A 22533-nucleotide genomic window follows, 5' to 3' on the forward strand; every position below is an offset into this window, starting at 1 on the left:
CCTAAGAATATCTATTAGTGTCAGAGTATAATTGTCAAATTAAATCAAATATTATTATTAAATTTTGTCTGCACTCTGCTTTGCTTTGATGTCAGATAAAGGGGGGAAATTACACCCCCACATACTGCAGGAACATAGTACTTAGTGAACGCTAGGTTTCTACAGACCTCAAGCATCCTAGACACACCTAGGAACTCATTAGGAAGCCGGAAAGGTCTCAACACCCGGTAGCTTGCTCAGAGCTCTTGCACTTAGTAATAAAGAAAGGAAGTATGTGTGAGGAGTGACAGCCAGCATTGCGGGGATGGCAGAGGACGTAGACACGGAGGGGCAACTATTCCTCCCTGCCGTGTCTCAGAGTCCTGCTAGTGTTGACGAATAGGACACAGAACATCAGGTGGTTAGAAGTGTTGCCGTAGTTTTGATTCCTTTCACTGAGCTTTCCTTTTGGCATTTAGAAGTAGGGTTCAGATATGTGGAAAGCTGACTTCTAAGGCTCATGCTCCTTTGGGATGCCAGATATCTGAGGAGTTGTGTTGGTTGTTGAGGTTTGCCAAGAAAAATGTCACCTTGTATTACCAATCTTATGCTAGTCCCCATCGTGCCCTGGGCACATGGAGAGTGCTTTCTGGACTATTTATGGGCTTATACAGAAAGGGAGGGACCAAAAAAATGAACCATGTTTTCAATGCTGGACTTTGAATTAAATCCAGTGTAAGTTCTCTGTCTACATCTGCTGTTTGCCTTAAATTTTTCATACATATGGTAGGGTTTAGTGTGCAATTTAGCATAAATGTTTGATGACAATGCTTAAACTTTTGGCTTTTTTTTAAGTTAGCGTCATAAAAGCATGAATAACAGCTCAACCTCTGAAACTGGAAAATATATGATGATGATAAAAGAAGTCTTAGTATGTAGTCAGATACCACATGGATGGTGATGATGACCATGAAGAATTTGAAGAGAACTACAACCCTTCATTTAGCATTTTCAGGGTTTCAAAAATACTGTTCTATATGTTTCTTCTCCTGACTTTCTTAATAACCCTGTAGGAAAGATACCAATTACTCATTGTAAAGTGTAGAAAAATTCAGAATTACAAATTTCCACCACCAGGAAGCTTGACACTGCAGCAAAAATTCTTATTTTCCAAGTCTAATGGTCTTCTCATTTCTCTTTTGCTGCCTCCTTACTAGTGAAAAACAAGTCATGAGTAATGCCCTTATCACTTATCTCTAATTTCAATGATGATTAATCAGCAGCCCACATTTGGATGATACTAATCAAGTTATTTGTATAATGGCAGCAATTTGGATAGTTACTGTGCATATCTGACTGACATGGGCTTTGCATCAGGGAATTGGTGAGCATGAGAGTAGAATCTGGATTCTGCTTGGGCCACTGACTCCTCTTCTTATGCAATCCTTTCATCAAACTCTGGCTCACCAGAGCTTTCTAACTCCAGTGTGCTGCTTCCAGATTTAGCTGGGACCAGCAGCTCAAGAGCCTAGAGGGCATGGGGACTACTTGCTTTATAACTGACAGATGATGCAGTGGAATAACTCACCAATAAGAGCCTTAGTCACGGAACCCAATTTTCCAGTTAAGGAATTGTTGTTTCATATAATAGTCCAAGCCGCTTGGCTTCCTGGTAGGAGATGTAAGTTCAGCGTTGCTGCATTATTCAGCATGATGATTATCGTCACTTTACAGCTGTTTCTTGAACAAACCACATTACACACACACTATTCTCTCTAGGATAAGAATATGAAACTTCCCTCCCCTCTCGTGTCCCCTTATTCTGAGTCTGTAGTAATGTCAGTTGAAGCTGACATTCACTCTGAATCCATATCTGATGTGTTCCAACTGATATCCTTACTTGCTTGTCCTGTCGGCTCAAAGTTTGAAATTTGGAAGGTTTTTAATGGCTCTTATTGGCAGGAAAAATGAACGAGAAGATATACAGAGAGAGAGAGAGAAAATGAGACTGCTCTTGCAGCCAAATTTCAGCCACATAGGCTGTTAATACTAATGAATGCCCTTGAAGCAGGTCTTGTAAGTGCCTGAACGAGTAGTCGAGCTGCCTTCTGAGCCTGGATCATTCTGAAGAACAGACATCTCTAAGTACTAAAGGCCTGCTCTTGATGCTCTGAGTATGGAGATAATGTTATCAGTGTTGCATATTGGAGCACGCTGACAGACAGGCTTTTGGCTTCATATTCACCTGTTTGCTGTGTGCACTGCTTTGGTGTTAATCCTGAGCCATAAACGAGGTTCTTCCGTTAATTCCTCTCTAGTCTTTTACCCCATAGAGTTGAATGCCTTTTCAGCTACCTCATTCATATAATTGACACTACCCTGAGATCTAGAGTCAAACAGACCTAGGTTTATATATTGGGTCCAACCACTTATTTACCATCTAATTCTTTGTTTTCTTGTCTATATATTGGGAGTATATATTGTATAAGATATCAGACTACATAGGAGTATAGTCAGCATAGTGCCCAGGACATACAAAACACTCAAAACATTAAATGAGATTTTCATAAAATTGACTTAAATAATGCCCTGTTAATAGTGGTATTTTTATGGGCTAAAAAATTAATAAATACTGTGGGAAAGAATTTGTTTCCCTTGCCTTCAGAAATGAAGAATAGCATCTACTTCCCCTTTCTTCCCTATCTACAGATATATGGTTATTGTGTGAATTTAAATATCTCATGATAATTTTAGTCTTTTATTATCTTGGATACAAACATAAAGAAAAATAGATTGTCGTGAGTAGATGCAAAACATGACCCAAGTTCAATAGTGGTATCTCTTATGAAAGGGAAAATGTTACAAAATTGGGTGCTTAAAAGCTAGGTATCAAAAATAATACAAAATAAAATAAATAAAATAAAACAAACAAAAATAATATCACCATCTCCATTAAGACTTAAGGTTGGAGTTCTACAGAAATTTAATTCAAAGAAGTTTGTCAAGGAGTAACTGATGAGGGCAAACATTGTACACATGCCTCTGATAGGCTTATAGCTTAGGAAAACTGGGAAGGGCTAGTTAAGAACAAGTGATGACAGCACTCAGCCATCCCCATGGCCTAGATTCTTTTTTTAATTGTTTTTCATTTGGTTAGGAAATTGCAGCATTATGTTTTCCTATGAGCTCAGTGAAGAATGCTACACTGTGTATTACTAAATGCTTTGGCCACTAAATTTTCTTCTGCTTAAGAGGGAAATCCAAATTCCCTTACGTATTTGTAGGAATAGGAAAACCTAATATTCATGCTTTTTTTATTACCAAGTTTGTTAACATGTAGTTTTAATTTTAGTCATGCAAACCTTTTGTTTAGTTTGTGAATTGGCATGGTTTTTGAAATGGAGATAGTTTAGTTGCATGAATTAAGACAGTCATTTCCCATCCCTGAACAGGACCTGGGTGGGGCAAAAATTTATGCTTCATCTGCTGTCACCTGCTACCTGCACAACTCGACCCTTGAGAATGTGACTTTCTTCCCCACGAGTCTGTGTTTATGGCTAGCGGAACTTAGTCCAACCACTTTTCGTTCTGCAAAGCAGTCACTTAATAGTCCCGGGAAATGGAGTATCTTACTAGCAGTTCATCAGCATAGTGGCTGATACAGGACATCAACAGATGGTCTCTTGCATGACTCCATTTTGTCTAGATGAATGGGATATATTTGAAATGCTGGAATCCCACCCAGTCTTGAATTGTACTGTAGAAGCTCCATCTAAAACCACCCTTTCCTTCTCCTTTCACCATGAATGAGCATCACGGAAACAAATCCATTAAGGAGAAACTACTTGCTTTGCCAACACAATTAGTTTTCTAAGAAAGCCTTGGTCCTCCAGTTGTTCTTCTGCAAAGTCCAAGTTGGATGACTGTAGTTCTTTTTAATTAATATTTTTAAGAGCCCCCTTTCTCCCAAGAGCCTCTAAGCAGATTTAGTAGGCTTAAAAGGACTCTTCCTACAAGGTGACTTCAATGGCATCTTCTAAGCAAATAAAACTACTTTGGGGGCTCTATTTTTCTACTCTCTTTTATTTTCACAAAGCCTGTTCAGTGGAGGAAGTTTTTGTTCATGGTTAGACAATATTCTCTCCAAAAATAAAAATGCTGTTTTGTTGATGAACAAGAAGACTATGCAAGATACCCAGTCAGGGAAGGGAATGAGAAGAAAAGAGAAAGTCTGGGGCTTTACCCCTCACTGAGGTGAAGGACTCAGTGGTCATCACCTATGGTTTATTTCTGTATTCTTGCTATTCCTGCACTGATATGTACACTGTAATGGACAAGCCAGCTCAGGTCTTGGAATGTAGGGGATGGGGAGAGTGCTTCATGGACAGTCTATGGGGTAGATGACAACACTTCCTTTTTGGGCTTAGGCACTTCAGACCTTAAGTGTCATAATTGCTTGGCCCTTTGAGTGTTGTAGGCTCTGATTAAAATATCTTATTGAAGCTAGCGTCATTTAAAGAAAAGAAAGCTAATGTGATGGTTGGAATTAAAATAGCACAAGCATATATGCTGTAACTACTTATTTTGTCATCCTTTTCCTTAAAAAGAGTTTTCACGCATCTAATCAATGTTTCCTTTCACAAAAGAGATGCCCATCCTGTGTAAATGCAAGTTGGACTGTGCTTGACCTCAGTTCTTTAGCCTTACCGCTGAAAACCAATAGATACAAAGGTAAAAATAGCTGAGTGCTTATTCATCTTTAAAGTTAAGACTCTGGTCACCTTTAGGTTGGCACAGTATAAGGGATCATTCTCTTGGGAGAAAAGAGCAGAAATAACTCTTCTTGCAGCGGAGATTAAAGAGTTTCATGGGGATAAGAAAAACTTTACATAATTCCTTACAATAACTTTTCCCCCTATTTTAAAACCAGACTACTTTCCAGTTTGTAAGGTCAGACTGGAATTATCAAAAATCTATTCAATAGGGGAAGATTTGTTGGCCTCAGATCTCTCGAAAACCCAGTTTAAGGCCTGTGAAGGAGAAACCTTGCTGTGCTGTTTCATAGCTGTGTCTCCCCCAAGGAACTTCAAAATAGAAGGAAGCCTGGAAGGAATGTGATTTGCAGAACTGGGCCTTTGTGTCACTTGGTGTGGTTGATGTTCAGTGAGGCCCTGAGCAGAATGCACTGTGGCAGGCCACCTCCAGGAGCATCAATATTCCTGGCTGAAGTCCCTTCTTGTGCATTTTGGAGTTAAAGGTGAATTTCCATCTTTAACCCCCTTGTGGTTGTCTGAGCAGTGATTAATGAACTAGATGTGATTCCCTGCAGACCTTTCAAGGGGTGGATGAAGGATGGAATCTAAGCCCTTATTAAAAAAAAATAGGCCTTTTGCTTAATACAGCTTTTAAAATTAATGTGTGCTTTTGAATGCCAAGAAAACAAAGGGAATTTCTCAAAAGTATATGCATCTTGACACAATAGGCTTTAATTGGTGTCAAGATGTTCAGATGAATGGGAAAATGCCCATTTAGCTGATAAGACTGAAAAGTGAAACCTTGTTATGAGCTGTCATCTCAACGTGTATTTAAATTGTAGCAAAACTGAAACATATTTGCCATATAGATCATAATGACTCCAAAGGAGCCATTATACTCTATTATGTAATTACATAATCAAAGCATGCATAGTAATCAGCTTTTGGAATTCAATGCTAATCAAACATACCTATACTATGTGTTTAAGCTAAAATAGAGAACGTTAATTTGCCATTAGTCAACTAAACAAGAATGTGTATACAGAATTCATGAATAGCTTAATGTTGTGTCAGATGATATTTTTTGTTTTGCATTCAGGGGAAATCAACAATTTTAATTGAAGAAAACCAGCTCTGAGGAAGATTGCTCTTTAACTTGTCGTTCAAAAATTTGCCTCACCTTTTACTGATTATAAAAGGAGATTAGATTAAATTCAATATTTTTTTTCTTCCATAAGCTCAAGTGACACAACAGTAATTATACCACAGTGGAGTTTTATGAGAACTTGGCCATCTCCAGGTCACAGGAAGCAATGTTATAAGTACTGCGTTTAAAAAAAAAAAAAAAAGCTTTCAAAACTACAGTAATCAAAATTCTCCACAATTGCTTTTATACTAAGAAACAAATCAATGTATGTTATTTAGAAACAGGCAAGAATAGAAACACCTTGATGGCTCCATCAGATCTGGCATCGGGCCTGTCCTCTGGACCATGCCAGCTACTTCTCCATGTGATTCAGGCACTTATGCCTGGGCCTGGCTGTCTTCTCCATAAAGTAAGAGAGTGGGTCTCGGGGCTCTCTTTACTTCTTTGGATAAAGAAGGTGGCATGCTGTGTTTGGGTTAATGTCATATATTGTTGTTCTCTCAGTTACTTGCTGACTTGGTTTAGCTGATTTGATCTCTAAGCTGATGATCTGTATGGTTTGCGTACATAATTGCTTTGACCATTAAGGAGGTGGAGCTCATACTCAAGCAGACAGTCAACATGTCGACTTTGCAGTTTGGGTTAGCAAAACATGTATGAGGATCAAGAAGGTTAACAGAAGCTTTGTAAACAACAGATGGATTGATTGCTTTCAATTTTAAATAAATATTCAAGTATTCACAGAGACTGAAATATTGCCTCTCTTCAAAATAAAGGATCATATTTGTGTTGGAGAGGTCATAGCCTTAACCTTAATCCATGGCTGATGGAACTCTCCTTATTGGGCACTGGTTTTTGCCATCTCTTTGTCCGTCCATGACCAACTAAAAATGTTACTGTCATGTTTAAATGGGACTGAATTTTTTCATCAAAAGCTTTCATTCATGGCTTGAACTTCAAATAATTTATTTTCAAATTACTTTTACTGTAATTCTTATTAATTCAAAGAGGTTTCTGATTTGATATAAAACTCTGTAAATGTAGGGAACGGTTTAATGAATTGAAAGATAGGATTGAGTCTTTTATAGGAAATGTACAAAATATGCTGACAATAATTGCTTAGATAGAAATCAAATCTTAATGGCTTTGTTAATGATTTGTAGTGCACACTGTGTTTACATCGACTTGGGGGAAGACAGGCGGTTAGAAAGATTTTTCCCTCTGGGTTTCAACTGAATCTAATTTTTTTGTTGTTTCTTTTTCTGGAATATGCTGGCTTTTAGAAGTGTGAGCAGGAATTGCAGTGCCTCTGCTGGTGATGTTGGTTTTGTTAGAGTAAGGGTGGGTAGATTCTGTTCTTCCAAGTTGGGTACATCTTGAACAGAATTATAAAAATAGGATCCAACAGAAGTGAGAATGGGTGCCAAGCAAGGGGAAGCTTCAAGTTAAGACCGTCTCCCAATACTGATGGAAAATAAGTATCCAAAACCAGACAGGTGTTTAGATCTTAATTTTCCAAATGCTTCTGGAAGGGTAAGAATGCACAACCCCAGGACTTTGATTGGTGCAACTGCAGGAGGGGTTTTCAAATGCTAACTGCAGAGCTCTTCAGCAGTGGTTATTGTTTCAGTCAACTGTGTTTGGGGCTTGAGCACTTGGTGTGTGGACAGTGACTGTGCTAACTTAATGTGCAGGGTCAGTCTTCTCCAGAGCAGAAGCAAGAGGATCGTGTTTCCCTAATATTACCTGGCTACTGGGGAAGTAGGTCAGAGGCTTTATTTGTTGTTTCTCTGGCATGCTTTCCAGCCAGGTAAGTGTCAAAGTTGCTCTCAGTGTCAGCAAGTTTACGTAGTTGCCATAGCATAACCCTGTTTTAACCATGAGTTTTCTTACATTGTCAGCTTGACTGGGAAAACTCCTCCAGTACAAATGAAGTGCTTTGTTTATTACCAGCGGGCAGCAGGGCTGAGCGTTCTGGGTGGTGGCAAATGGAAATAAAGGCTTTCTCTGGGGGCAGAGTGTGCTGAGCTCTGAAAGGAGGGGGCAGTAGTAAACAAGGTGTTTTGCATTCAAGATGGCCTCTCTCTCATCTTGAAGTGTGTAATTGTGCTCAGGATAAATTATGGAGAGAAAAAAAAAATCACAAGTTGCTCATAAGGAAATAACCTTTTTTTAAAAAACAAGTAAATTTTCCAAGGCAGAACCAGTCGAATTTTGGCAACCAACCAGTCCTGACGTTGGCTGGTAAACAAGCTGTGTGGATGAAAGAATCTGATAGAACTGGGTTCAAACACCAGCTCCTCCACTTAGCAGTATTACACCAAGCAATTTACTTAAATCTGAGTCTTAGGTTTTCAATCTTTATGGCAGGGATATTGAGAACAGCATAAGTTTGAGGCACAAGTGTCTAAAGCAGCTAGCCCCCTGACCAGCACTGGGGAACCATTACTTCTTCCCCTCTCATTTCTCATTTCCACTTCCTGCTTTAAGATTTGCCCATCACTTCTACAAAGAGAGTGTACTGCTGGTTGAAGGGACTCCAGTGGATGCTGAGGTCTTGTGCAGTGCCATCTAAATGGAGTTTTTTTAATGGGCTTTGAGGAAAGAATCCGGGAGCTATGTTAATTACAGGTTGAAATAATAAGAGATTTATATGCCAATTGCACCTTTACTCCTTCTGCATCCCTAACTAACTTGGCTCTAATTGTCATTGGTAGTCATCAAAAGAAGTTTTAGTCATTTGAGATAGCTTTCTTTTCCTTGTCCAAGCAACTTCTGGTTTACCATAGGAGGCTCACTTGTTAGGAAAGGGCCATTCCAATTCCAGAGTTTTGTTTTTAGAAATTATGAGACAGATCTGAACGTTAGCCAGGTGTGGTGGCACATGCCTATAATCCAGCCCCCAAAAGGCTGAGGCAGGAAGATTGCCTGCCAAGACTGTATAACACCAGACCTGCCAGAGGTATGTAGCAAGACCCCGTCTCCAAAAATAAACAAACTACAAAGTCTGGGAGTTAAACGGAATGTCATTCCTACACATTTCAACATGGCACTTGCGATAAATTAAAATCCAGTTTGATTCTGTCTCTCAAACTTAACCCATGCATGCCAGTTAGTGGTCAAAATACATGCCAGGAATTGTTTAACCCTTAAAATAAATCACCTTGTTCTAGTAGTCTCATTTAATGCCTATAGCATATTGTACCTGTTTGACTTCTTTTGCCAAGAATTCATGCTCTTTCTGCCTTGACAGCATATTTGCTAATTGAGTTTTAGAAAAACCAGAAAGGCTTTTAAAATGTATTCTTTAAGGAAGACACCAAAGTTGCCTGTTTCTCTCTCACTACACATCAAATTGTGTTTTGTAACAACCTGATTGTCACAATACCTATTTCAAGGGGAAATTTATCAAGTCATACTGTACCCTTATGTTTGGAAGAAATATTTGAGGATGTGAGCAGAAATTATTTTTACATAAAGGCTTCAGGCAGTTAAGAATGCTGACATACATACCATATTTCCATCACTGTCATCCACTTCTTTTGCCTTGAATAAATAGGTCATTATTATCCCATCGCAGCCATCTTATGGTGCGTCAAAGTAGGGAGTTCTGTTTAATATAAGTGCCACCTAGCTGACCTGTATAATTCATTCGTTCTTTTTACAAAATGACATCTGTGGGCTACTACTATTAGCCAAAGCACTTTGGTACATTTCAGCAAAATGTTCATAATCATTTATAATTTTTAGCATTAGTATTATAATCATGTTAACACAGGTATTTTCTGAGACACTAGAACCTTAATAATTTCAAAAAATAATAAGACCCTGATGTTGATGATGTCATCATGGGCTTGCAGAGCCCAGCAAGAGCCAGAATTTTCAGATAGCAAAAGTTTACCTGAATGATTTGCTCAGAAATGACACACTAAAGAAATTATTGCTTATAATTAAGAATGATTAGAATTTTTAAAATAAGCCTTTGATTTGACTTTATTCTCATTGTGTAAAACACAAAATCAGGGACCATGCCTTTCTGCCTACCTTTACATAAATGCCCTATAGCCTTAGTAGGAGTACAATACCCTCCACTGAGAAGATACTAGTCTACAGATACTTAAGAATGAACTAAAACGAAAGCTGATACTTACTTCCACAGAACTATTCTGTGAGCATGATTGGACTGCAAGTGGCTTTAAGTCTTAGTAGCTTCAAGATAGTCATTGGATCTGTGAGACCTTCTTTTATGTTGAAGCCCTTAATGCCTGCCATCAGGTACTCTGAACATGTACCTTTTGTCAATTGAAGAATTATTTTTTAGCATGTGTGTGTGTGTACTATGTGTGGTAAGGTGCTTGTGTGGTGTGGCGTATGCACTTTCATGGGCAAATAAGTAGACCCCTATGATACATGCGTAGAGGCCAGAGGAAAACGCCAGATGTCCTCATCAGTTGCTTTTCTGCATTGCTTCCTTGAGATAGTATCTGTCATTGAGCTTGGCACTGCCAATTTGTTTTTCAGTCAGATTGACTGCCTAGGGAGCCCCAGTGATTCTCTTATCTCTCCTCCCACCAAGACTGAGGTAACAGGTATGCATGACCATGCTGCCTCTTTTACCTGGGTGCTGGGGATCAAACTGAGGCCCTCATGCTTGCATGGCAGGCCCTCTTACATGCTGAGCATAGCCCCTGGAGCTTCTTTTTGTTAATTGTTAATGGTAAACTTCCTATAGACCGATGGAGTCCCTCCCCCAACCCCCTAAGATCCCGTTTGATACTGTAATCTCCTAGAGGCAAGTCCCATGGCTTAAGGCAGTTTTATAATCACATTATACGCTTTAATTTTTCCTTAATTTTCCTATTAGATTGTGTTACCCTGAGACCATAAAGTGTCATACTTTTCATGCATACTTTGCCAGGACCAGCAGAACCACCTTGAAAACCTTGCTTGATTAGCAGGAATTCCCTTCTCCTTTTTCGGTTTTTCAAATCAGGGAATAAACTAACTATTCCTTCCACTGGGTTTTAAATTCTGTGTTTGTCACAGTAATCTGCTGAGGAAAAAATAGGCATCTCATCATTTCTTTTTTCATGATCACTTTTTCTGTTGTTATTCTGCGATACTGTTCAGTCCCCTAAGCTTCTGCTCTCCAGAACAAGCTAGGGGAAATTTACCCTCACTCACTGTCAGCCACAGGGGCCTGCATCCTTATACCAGGGTTAATTCCGTGGGTCACGGAGCTCAAGGTTGAGTTCCATTCCGGTTTGCTCCTCAAGCACCGAGAATATTTGTTTATCTGGGGCTCTAATAATTTTCCCTCCTTATCCTCTAGTTTCCTCTTCTAATCCTCCACCAGAGCTGGTATATTTCTAAGTGGATTTGGCTTAAAGCCACCTTAGACAACCCTTCTTTCATTTTCCCATGGTGTCCTGCCAAAAAAAAAAAAAAAAAAAAAAAAAAAAGTAAAGGATCCTTCAGCAGAAATAAGGTAGCAGGTGAAAATCCTCCATTTATTGTAATTCTCTATTTATGCTGCCACTATGTTTTTAGAGTAGTATTTATCTTTGACATTTGTTTCTTTGTTTTTGTTTATCTGAGGTAGAGTCTTTCTCTATTCCAGGCTGACCTGAAATTCACTATGTGGTCTCAGGGTGACCTTGAACTCACGGTGATCAATCCTCCTACCTCTCCTGGGTGCTGGCATGCCACCACTCCCAGCCTGATCTTTGTTTCTTGAGTGACAGCATGTTTTTCAAGGAATGACTAAGCCACCTAAGCTGACAGATTCCAGCTATGTAGAGGGCTTCTGGGGAGTGAGCAGGCCTTCTCGTCTGTACACGACTTCCTTGCCCAGCGGTGGCTTTAGAAATATTGGAATTTGATAACTGATGACAACGATGATGATGGTGATATCCAGGAGCAGCTACCATCTATTTCATTTTATGAGAAGCTTGACATAGTTCTAACTGAATTATAATTATAACAAATATGGTATATATATTTTAGTTGCCACTTCCATTCTGTAGATGGGAAACTGGCTTGGGGACTTTCAATAAATTCTGAGACCACACTCCTATAAATCAGTCTGTCTCCCCTTTCTGACTCACCGTGACATCCTATACCACTCTTCTGTTTGGGAATAGGGCTTAAGAACCCCTTTTATCTATCTACATCAAAGCTTTTTTGTTTTAGTTGTGTTGTGTGTGAGTGCTGTTGCGGGTGAATGCAAGCTTGTGTGTGTCATGGCACGTGGGTAGTGGTCAGAATACAACCACAGGTGTCATCCTCACCCCCCACCTTGATTTGAGGCAGGATCTCTCTCCTTGTTTACCACTGTGTTTGCCAGGATAGCTTGCTGGAGTGCTCTGGGGTTCTCCTGTCTGCCTCCCTTCTTGTCATAGGCACACTGGAATTACAGGTACTCACACTGTAAGTCCAGCTTTACATGGGTTCTAGGATTCTGAACTCAGGTCTTCAGGCTTACAACAGCAGGTTCTTTACTCAGTGAGCCTCTCTTCCTAGTCCCATCACAGCTTCTTAAAGGCCAGAACAATACCATCGACTTCAATATCCTCTGCTGTGTTGGCCACAGAAGTGAGTACTCCACAGCTGCCCCTTCCGTCTTCTGCTTCTGAATTGAACTCTTGTGTCCTGCTACCTTGGGCTGCGGATCACTTAGGACGATTAATGAGGTGTCCTAGCTGCTGGCACTAGTCTTGGAGCAGCAAACTAGAGCAGACTTGGAGATATAAGCCTTTCTCTCTGTGGATCTGGAAGCGTTGACTTTCTAACTCGTGTTGAGCTTTCATAAACAGTTGAAGGACTGATCTGCAGAGAATTCCGGAGGTACAGGGCTGCCTGGGATTTGGGGAAAGTCATGAAGGTCTGAGGTTTGAAAACTGAGTTACTGGCTTTTAACTGTAAGCCTTCTCTGGATTTTATTGAAATCATATTGAGTCAGTTTAGTCCTCACCCCTCCCACACAGTGAGAAAATGTTCACATCCTCTAGCCTGTCCAGGTCATCTGTTGAGCTCTCTTTTCTCCTGTTAAGTAAATGTTGAGTTTAGCTTAGCTCAAGGGCACATGAGCTAGAGTTGACCACGCCTTCCCTCTTCTATGTATGAGAGCTTCCTCTACTCACAAAAGCCAATACTCACCTTTCTAGTGTCTTCTAAGAACATTGCTAGATAGTGTAGAATAGTAGAGGCTGGGTCTTCCCAGCCATGGTGGTTCCAGGCTTTGTTGTATGTTATCCCTCTATCTGCATTAGCTGGGGAAAGTCATGCTGCGGGTTATGGAGAAGAGTAACTGAGAGTCAGGAGGCATTGCTACTTATGTTCTCTTTCTAATATGTGTGTCATTTTTTTTTTGTTTGTTTGTTTTAACTGATCTTGTCAAATGAATTTTAAATGATGGCAATTTTATCTGACCTTTTTTCTTTTTTTTTTTCCATTTTGTTAAGGTGATGGACAGAATTTGTTTACAAAAGATGTGACAGTGATCGAGGGAGAAGTTGCAACCATCAGCTGCCAAGTGAATAAGAGTGACGACTCTGTGATTCAACTCCTCAATCCCAACAGGCAGACCATTTATTTCAGAGACTTCAGACGTAAGTTTCCATCCCTATCTTGTTAGACTGCAACTTTTTCTCAGCATGTTGTCTTGATAAAGAGATTGCTAAGGCCACCTTTTTTAAATGTAATGTTAGATACTTAAAGTTTAGTCTGTTCTTTAGAGGGAAGAAGAGACAGGCAATCATAATCTTTCTGCCTAATAGAAACCTTGAATGCTCCCCTTTAAAAGTAAGGCAGTCTTACTTTGCAATAGGAATTGATTGTTGTAATTCAAGGTGAATTGCAATCGAGTCCCAAATACTTAGCTGACACAAACAACTCAAATAGAGCAAGGCAAGGAAAATATAGCATTCTGATAGGGAATCTGTTTGCTTTAAAGACTGGAGTTTCCAAGGTACTATGTGCCTATAATGACAAAACCAAATTTCTCACTACCACCTGTAGTATATGTAGGTAGCCATATGCTAAAATAACACAAATATAATTTAGCAAAAGCCAATTATTGAGACTAACTTGTATATGATACCAGTGGCCCTAATAGGTGCTATGGCTTGGCACAAACAAGAATCAAGTCTTTGAGAGTCCTAGCGCCTAACTGAATCAGATGTCCAGCACACCTCTCTGGCTGCTCATCTTCACTATCTAAGGACACTTGTGACCAGTTGAAAGAGTTGGTAAACCAATGATCATGTAAAGGGATGTATGGAGATAAAAGAAGCCAGCTTCTGACTCCCTACCCCCACTGAATTTTTGTTGTTGTAGGCTAATCTAGCCTTTGCCAGAACAGAGACTTTGAAAAAAGAACACTTGGGATAAGTAAGAAGCCCACATACGTGGCAGTTTTGGTGATTCCAGTATTTTGCTTTAGGGCTTAGCATTTCCCACCGTGCAGTGAATGCAGCTAGAAAACATTGGAAGAGGCAAAGGGTCCTGACACCCTAGGTCATCTGAGTCGGACAGTTTCATTTCTTGTCATATCTCAGAAATTCAGATGCATCCAAATGAATAAGATTCTTTTGCTATATATCATTTTAAATGATTTTTAAAGATTTTTCTTTGAAATTATTATCAATTATTTTTAGATCTTGTTCTTCATTTAGACCCTCTATTTATTTTAAGGTTTTGGATATTTAGAGGCATTTTTAAAAGTTCATAGGTTAATAAAAATTGAGAAAACCAAAGTTCATAGGCCCTTCTTTCTGACCTTCTGATGCTCACAAGCTGAGAGAAGTTGGCCCACTGCACTGGGGAGACATATATGGCCCCCCCTTCCACATATTCCCATTTTGACTCTCTGGTTTGAAATAGTCTATGAGGAACAGCTAAAAACTGACAGTGCTTGGAATTGTAACAACAGAGTGTGTGTACGTGTGTGTGTGCACATGCACACGCACACACGCAGTGCCACACATGCAACCTATATGCTTATGTTTTCTTTACATACATGGAAAGGGTTATTTGTATACACGTATCTATTACAGAAGCCCAAAACAGTGACAAGTAGGTACAGACAAACCTAATCATTTTTCTCCTTCTGCTGTTTTCCTAGCAGTCAGAGATTTTCCCTTGCGCACCCTCTTCTTCATAGCCACCAAAACTCTGGTTTGTTTCACAGCTTTGAAGGACAGCAGGTTTCAGTTGCTGAACTTTTCTAGCAGCGAACTCAAAGTGTCTCTGACAAACGTCTCGGTTTCGGACGAAGGGAGGTACTTCTGTCAACTCTACACTGACCCCCCACAGGAAAGCTACACCACCATCACAGTTCTGGGTAAGTTCTGCATTAGTCCTGGGAAGCGAGCATGGTGGTCCTTACTACCAGGAGGCTTCTAGCAGTAATGAAAAGGTTAATGGTGAACCTCACTGTTCAGGTTGTTTTAGGAAAAATCGCTACCCTCTCCCAGAATTTAAAACCAGCCTATTTTACCAAAAGGCTGTAAGGAATGGAAAGGAGCTGTCTTTATAGATTTCATCTGCTCTTCGGTTTCAAACCTTCAGCTTCAGAAGCAAGATCAAGAGAACTTAGAGCTTCTCAGGAATCACTCACCACATGAGATGTCACTGTTTTGAACATCCAGTGTGTCTTCCTTCTGTGCAGGAGAGGGGAAGATGGGCTCCCACGCCCACGCCTCTGACTGAGCTCAGAAGTCCCGTAGAGGTTTTTCTTCTGAGCGCCATCCTCATGTTCCTGTGGTTGACCTCCTTTTCTTGGTCTTTAGTTCTCGCCCTGCTCACGTTGGTACTTCCAGTCGTGCCACACAGCTGTGACCATGAGTACATACTTTGCCACCCAGTGCAGCCACTATACATGAGAAAGTTGAGTGCTGCTAAACCAGAAGCAAGCAAAGACCTGTTGCCAGGCTGCAAGGTCTACCTCTTGTGAGTCAGGTGTACGTATGCATACCTAGGTATATCTGTGTCTGAAAATAAGATTGTGATTTTTAGCAATATTACAGTGGCCAGGCTGATGTGTTTAGGTTTTGATAGCAGATATTTCCATGCTGAAGGTGGGCTGATTCTATCACCTTTTAGACAACGCATACTCCAATGCCTAATGCTGGTCTGGAGTTTTGAAACTGAATTTTCAAGGACATACACTATAGTGGAAGACAAGATCTCTGATTTACACCTTCAGGGAGATGATGAATCAAAGTCTATTGGAGGCAGCAGGCTACAGCTTTTTGGTGTAATGATAGGAAGATTAAAGAGGGAAGATAAGTATGCAGGACATTTTTGCTGGGTGTGTGTATTCACATATATGTATTTATGAATGTACATACTGAGCTGCTGCCTCATTACTTTATTTAAACACAGCTGTTAAAGGGAAAATAATTTTAATTCATTAAGCTAAAACATGTGCCCGAAGCCTGATTCCATGCTCCTGATAAGAGGAATACTGGTTTTCAAAAGTCAGGTTCCAGATCCGTCTATAGAATATGAGGCTTCCAAGGCCTGTGTGTGTAATGACAGATGGCTGGCTTACAAGCATACATCCTTGTCACGTTGTAATCTTCGTCTGTATTGGACCTACAGAAATACTGAAGCATGAGAGAATTTGCTGGGATGAATATGCTGCTGTTTCAAAACAAGCATTTAAGTTTCCTGTCTTTTTGCTTGGCGCATTAACTGCCTAGACTTAGAATGGACCTGCTATGCATTGACCCACCAGCATTTCTAGCATCTCCACAAAAGTGACAGCTGTGAAGTAGAACACATCTATGTTTTAAATTTTTCACCAAATGTAGTATTACTGCCTTAATTTTATAGAAGAAAAAATGATATTAAACAGGGTTAGCCATCTTGCCCTGATTACAAATCACTTAGTACAAATTAATAATCAGAAAACTCAAAACAGATCTTAATAATCTGCATGAACCTTTGTCTTTTAGAGTGTAGGTCGCTTTCAAGTAAACCCTGAATGCTGTTCTTAAGAGACTTTTCCTGGAGATGCACGGTTATGGTGTTCAGGAGTGTGTCTGTTGGGTCATTGGTGAGAAGCAGCTGCCTGTCAGTTCCCAGTGTCTTCTGTATTTGTTCCAGAGTCACCACCTGGGCTAATTTGAAAGTGTATGTACCTATGCTTGGGAGTCAACACTTGGAGAGGCATTATGTCTATAATCCATTTGGAGGTCTTAGTATTTCTAGAAAAGATAGGTTCCTGCTTATATCTTATAGATACTTTAGCATAAATATATTTGAAAATGATACTAGTAGATGTTCTTTTGCAGACATTATGCATTCATCTAATATTCTTTCCATTGAATATATTCTAGGATTCTTTGACAGAGTAAAATTGTTGTCATCAGTGTTCGAGTCTTTCATACTCCAAAATCTGACAATTTCTTCTGATACTCATATTCAAACTTTCCACCAATGGTTTAGAGTTTTCAGCCACTGTAATGAATGAAGAATGATGTATTAGCATCTCTATTGCTGTCAGTGATTCCCTGAGAAGGAGTCCATATGTACTCACACAGCTGTCAAGCTGCTCGATAGGTTGGAAATGCTTATCGAAGTGCATATGTTTATTAGTTACTTAATGCATTCAGCAAAAATTTCAGCATAACTGTAAGATTCAGGGATGGGTATTTGTTAATATTATCTGTGCTGATCTATACTTACTATCATGTTTAGATCTTATTTGTGTAAAAACTGAAAACTCTCCTATGATATTTTGTATGTGTTCAGCCTGCTTGGATATTCATTCCTTCCTCGCACTTGTGCTGAGTTTGTGTCCTTATCCATGCATATAGTGTAGTACTCTTTGCACTCTATTCATAAGAGCAGATGAATGAAAGAGAATACACTGTGCTAAGATTAATGTAGTCACTGATAATAGTAGCTAATATTATTACAGTCCTGTCCTTCTAAGATTAGTGTTCACTCTTAAGATTCCAGGAACAGGAGAACCTAATTATTTCAAAGGTTCTTACAGTGAGATTTCACATACTGATCAGCTTTAAGACTCCTCTTTTGTTGTAATTAACATGACTCATCTTGATATTGATGATTTTTTTTTAAATGTTGTAGGCGTAATGTTTATAATTAGCACTCTTATAGGTTTGAGGTTAGCTGAGAAGAGCCTTGACATTTCATTTGCTGTTTTCTGCTCTTCTCTCTGTGTGATTTTCATTCAGGCTTTCCTCTCCATGCACCTTCTTGGATGTGTCTTTGGCTATTTCATTAATGGCTGTAGGCAGCTTTTACTAACTGTCTGTTTAGTGTACCATAAATAAATATATTCACTGTTTAGCATAAGTTTTAATTCATTTTTCTTATGAATGTAGTTTTTTTTTTGTTTTTTTTGTTTTTTTTTTTACTTTTTTGGTACTAGGCTAGACATTATGAAGTTAAAGGAAAAAGAGGTTAGGATTAATATAGCAAATATTTTTTCTTGTCCAGCCCACATTTTTTTCAGAAAGACAGATTGTAGTCACCTAATTTTGAAATCACCTCATTTATATTTTCCAAAGATTTCTTGCTCTGAAAAAAAAAGTTTAAGGGAAGTCATCTTTGTAACATTAAAAAAAAAAAAAGCTATGACTCACCAGGCTTTATATTTGTAGACTAAATATCCCGTAGTGTACTTGCTGATTTCTGCTTCTAATCTCAGCAGTGATTAAAAATGCCACAATCTTGAGAAAATTATTTATGGATTTAAAGAAAAATCATACAGCTATTTCTCGGAATGATGAACTCAATAATATGGAATTCCATTGTTTCTCTGTACTGAGCACTTTTTTTTTATTTTTTTTGTGAGGAAGGGTCTCACTCTAGCCCAGGCTGACCTGGAAATCACTCTGTAGTCTCAGGGTGTCCTTGAACTCAAGGCAATCCTCCTACCTCTGCTTCCCGAGTGCTGGGATTAAAGCCATGCACCACCACGCCCAACTCCCATTTTTTATTCTTAGAATTTTCTATGCTTTTAACCTGGGCCATAAAGGTAAAGATGATGACAGCTTTTCAGGATGGTGACCATTCTGGGAAGTAGCATTGGTTCAGGAGTCACTCTGAAGATCATAAGGACGTAAAGTGTGTCTGTTAGAGGAGAAAGTGACAATAAAGACTACATTCTCAGTCACACTCTCAGCTCCCAAATCTGGCAGAGCCATTATTGGATTACCCTTTCCTAATCAGGTTCTGCTTATTCCCTTACTTTGAACTAGACATTGTTAATAATGTGGGAGGAACATAATACCATCTTTGTAACCAAATGTAATAAATAGAGACTTTCTACCAAGATGTATCATTAGATACTTTGAGGTTTAAATATGAAATACCCCTAGGCCTCATGTATTATGGGCATGGTTGCCAGCTCATGGCAAGTGATTGGATTCCAAGGGTCCGAACAAATTGATTGGTCAGTAGATTCATAACATGATGACATCATGGGAGGTGATGAAAGGTAGGAGATGGGGCCTGGTTTACTAAATTAGGTCATGAAGATGAGAGGGCTCACTGGGATTGTTTCTTCCCTGGACCCATCCAGCTTCATTCTGTTTCCTGTCTACCATCAAGTGAGTATCTTCATCCTCTGCTCTCTGTCTGCTATAATGTTCTGTCTAGCTATCGACCCAGAAACACAGAACCAACTGGTCATGAACTCAACTGTCTGGAACCATAAGCTAAAAGAAATATTTCTTCTCAGAGCTGTGGGTGTAGCTCAGTGGTAGAATATTTGCCTAGCATTCACAGAGCTCTGAGTACAATCCCCAGTACTGGTGAAAAAATGTCAAATAAAATATTTCTTCCCTTTAAGTTGTTTTGCTAAGGTGTTTTGGTTATAGCCATGAGAAAAGTAAATAGCAAGAGAGAGATGAGCAGGTAATGAGAATTTGGAGACATGGGATAAAGTGTTTCAATGTAGCTTTGAACATACCATGAAAAATGGAAGGATGAAAGCAAGATACCCAGAAATACAGCACACAGCTACCTGACAGTACACATTTGACGCTGAGACTTAACAGTAATCTATACTAGAGTCTTTCAGCTACCTCTGGACCTGTTCCCATTGAGAAGAGCCTGAGGTGTCCACAGTGACCCTCAGGGCATTTCCCACAGAATTGTGAAGTAGGAACTAACTTGCTTCATTTTGAGGATTTCCAAAATTGCTAGTACCTTTAGCCATTTTCCTTCTCTTGGATCTTATCATAAGAGACCCAACTTCTTCAGTGTCATATTCCATCAATAATCTTAATAATTTCAGTGATATTAATAATTATAGCTCTCATTGGAAACTATTGCAGGTATCAATCTCAGAAATTTTTTTCAGAAAATAAATATTTTTTTAAAATTATTTTCTATGGCTGAGGAGGTGACTCAGTGGTTAAAGTGCTTGCTATACAAACATGAGGACCTGAGTTTAGATCCTCAACACCTATGTAAATGCTGAACATGGTGACACACACCAGTAATCCCATCACTGGGGATATACAGACAGTTAGTTAGATCCCTGGGTCTTGCTGGCTAGCTATTCTAGTCCAAACAGTGAGCTTTGGGTGCAGTGAGAGACCCTGTCAGGGAAAAAAAAAAAAAAAGGTGGACTGATAAAAATACCCAATGTCAGCCTCGGACCTGCACATGCACCTGAACACAAGTTTGTCCATATGTGTAAACACATGCACAATACATACGTATGCAAAAATACTCTCTTTGTCACTGTTTTTATTTTTACCTTAAATTTGAAAGGAGTACTGGTTCTCTTTCAAGTCTTCATTTGTTTGTAAGGACTCTCCCACATCTTTTTACTCCTTAGTTGCTTTCTTTAAAAAATAATTTATTTATTTGTTTGAGAGAGTGGGGAGAGAGAGAGGAGAGAATGGGCACACCAGTGCCTCTAGACACTGCAAAGGAACCTCAAATGCATGTGCCGCCTTGTGCATCTGGCGTTACATAGGTACTGGGAAACTGAACTCAGTTAGTTAGGCTTGCGGGCAAGTCCTTTAATCACTGAGCCATCTCTTCTGCACTAGTTACTTCCTTTCTATCTTCTCTTATGCTGACCCTCATCACTTACCAAGGTCTTATTTTCTTTAGGCTTAGACAGTTGTTTCTGCTGACATTTGATCAAAGGATAGCATTTTTTTTTCCACTATTCCTGTTACACTGCACTCCAAGTCAGTGGCATTTGCTGGTCCTAAACATCTCTGTGTGTATGCACTATCAAGGGATGTGGAATGAAAGTCTGACACCCACCTGACTGACATCTGGCATGCATAAGCTGTGTAAAGGACACAACCAACTGAAGCCATCCTATGTCCTTGTCTTAAAATGCCAGCAGGGCTGGCAGGATGGCTTAGTGGTTAAGGTGTTTACCTGCAAAGCCAAAGGACCCAGGTTCAATTCAATTCCCCAGGACGCACATGAGCCAGATGCACAAGGGGCGCATGCATCTAGAGTTCCTTTGCAGTAGCTGGAATCCCTGGCGCACCCATGCACCCATTCATTCTCTCTCTCCTCCTCTTCTCTTCCCCTCTCTCTCTCCTCCCATTCCCTTTCCCTCTCCCTCTCTCCCCCTCTTTCTCTGTCAAATGAATAAATAAATAAAAATAATATATTTTTTTAAATGCCAGCAGATGTGGAACTCTGAGTTGCATGCTAAGTTGTGTTTTTCTTTGCTCATTTTTCTTGAAATGTAAGCAGGCAGGTAGTTCTTTGCATGTGTAACTACTCAGTTGGGCCATATCACATTAGCAACAATCCAGTTGAGCAAAGACGTTGTTGCCCCACACACAGGAATCAAAGAGGAGTGCTTTTGCTTTAGTGGTAATGTCCATCCCAAGAATAATTACTGCTTCCAGGTAAGGACATTAATTTTGATAATGTGTACTCCTCTTATTTTTTTTTTTTTGGAATGTGTATGCACTTGTGGTGTGCATGCATGTGTTTGCACATGCAATATGGAGGCCAGGGGTACACATGGGGTGTTTTCTTCAGTAGTTCTCCATCTTACTTTTTGAGATGGGGTCTCTCGCTGAACCTGATGCTCACTGCTTTGGCTGAACTAGCTAACTAATGAGCCCTAGAGATCCCTGCCTCACAGCATGGGATCATAGATGCATGCTGGGATCACAGATGCATGCCACCATGCTTGGCTCTCACATGGATACTGGGGATCTGAACAAAGGTCTTCTTGCTTACATGGAAAACACTGACCCATCTCTCCAGCCTCTCCTCTTTTATTTCTTTGTTTGTTTGTTTGTTTGTTTGTTTGTTTGTGATAAGGTCTCAACTCCAGCCCAGACTTACTTGGAATTCACTGTGTAGTCTCAGACTGGTCTTGAATTCATAGCATCACTCCTAACTCTGCCTCCCAAGACCTCGGATTAAAGACAAAACATATGCCACCATGCTCGGCTCTTTTATTTTCATACCCATTTTCTGATCAGTTTTCTAATGACTGACAAGTAGCCAGTATCTGTATTCTTGTAGCTTAGAAATAAGGAGTTCAAAACTGGTCATTATATACGTTACATTTAGGATAAACTCCAAATTAACTGATTTTGAGTAATTCATTTTACTTAAATGGTTGTTTCTTTTGCCTTTTTCTGTGGCAGTTTATTTTATATTCCCCTCTGGAGT

General features: G+C 39.6%; 1 protein-coding gene across 8 annotated transcripts in view; it reads left to right on the plus strand.

The window, feature by feature from the left end:
• Nucleotides 1–22533, plus strand: part of Cadm1 (cell adhesion molecule 1) — a 371074-nt gene that overhangs the window by 280107 nt on the left and 68434 nt on the right. For all 8 annotated transcript variants that reach the window (XM_045144994.1, XM_004666445.2, XM_004666446.3 and 5 more), the window contains exons 2-3: nucleotides 13344–13490; nucleotides 15071–15223. In XM_045144994.1, coding sequence (XP_045000929.1) covers nucleotides 13344–13490; nucleotides 15071–15223 — 300 coding nt within the window. The remainder of the gene's footprint in view (nucleotides 1–13343; nucleotides 13491–15070; nucleotides 15224–22533) is intronic.

This window comes from Jaculus jaculus, chromosome 3 (assembly GCF_020740685.1).
Source record: "Jaculus jaculus isolate mJacJac1 chromosome 3, mJacJac1.mat.Y.cur, whole genome shotgun sequence".
NCBI classification, from domain to species: domain Eukaryota; kingdom Metazoa; phylum Chordata; class Mammalia; order Rodentia; family Dipodidae; genus Jaculus; species Jaculus jaculus.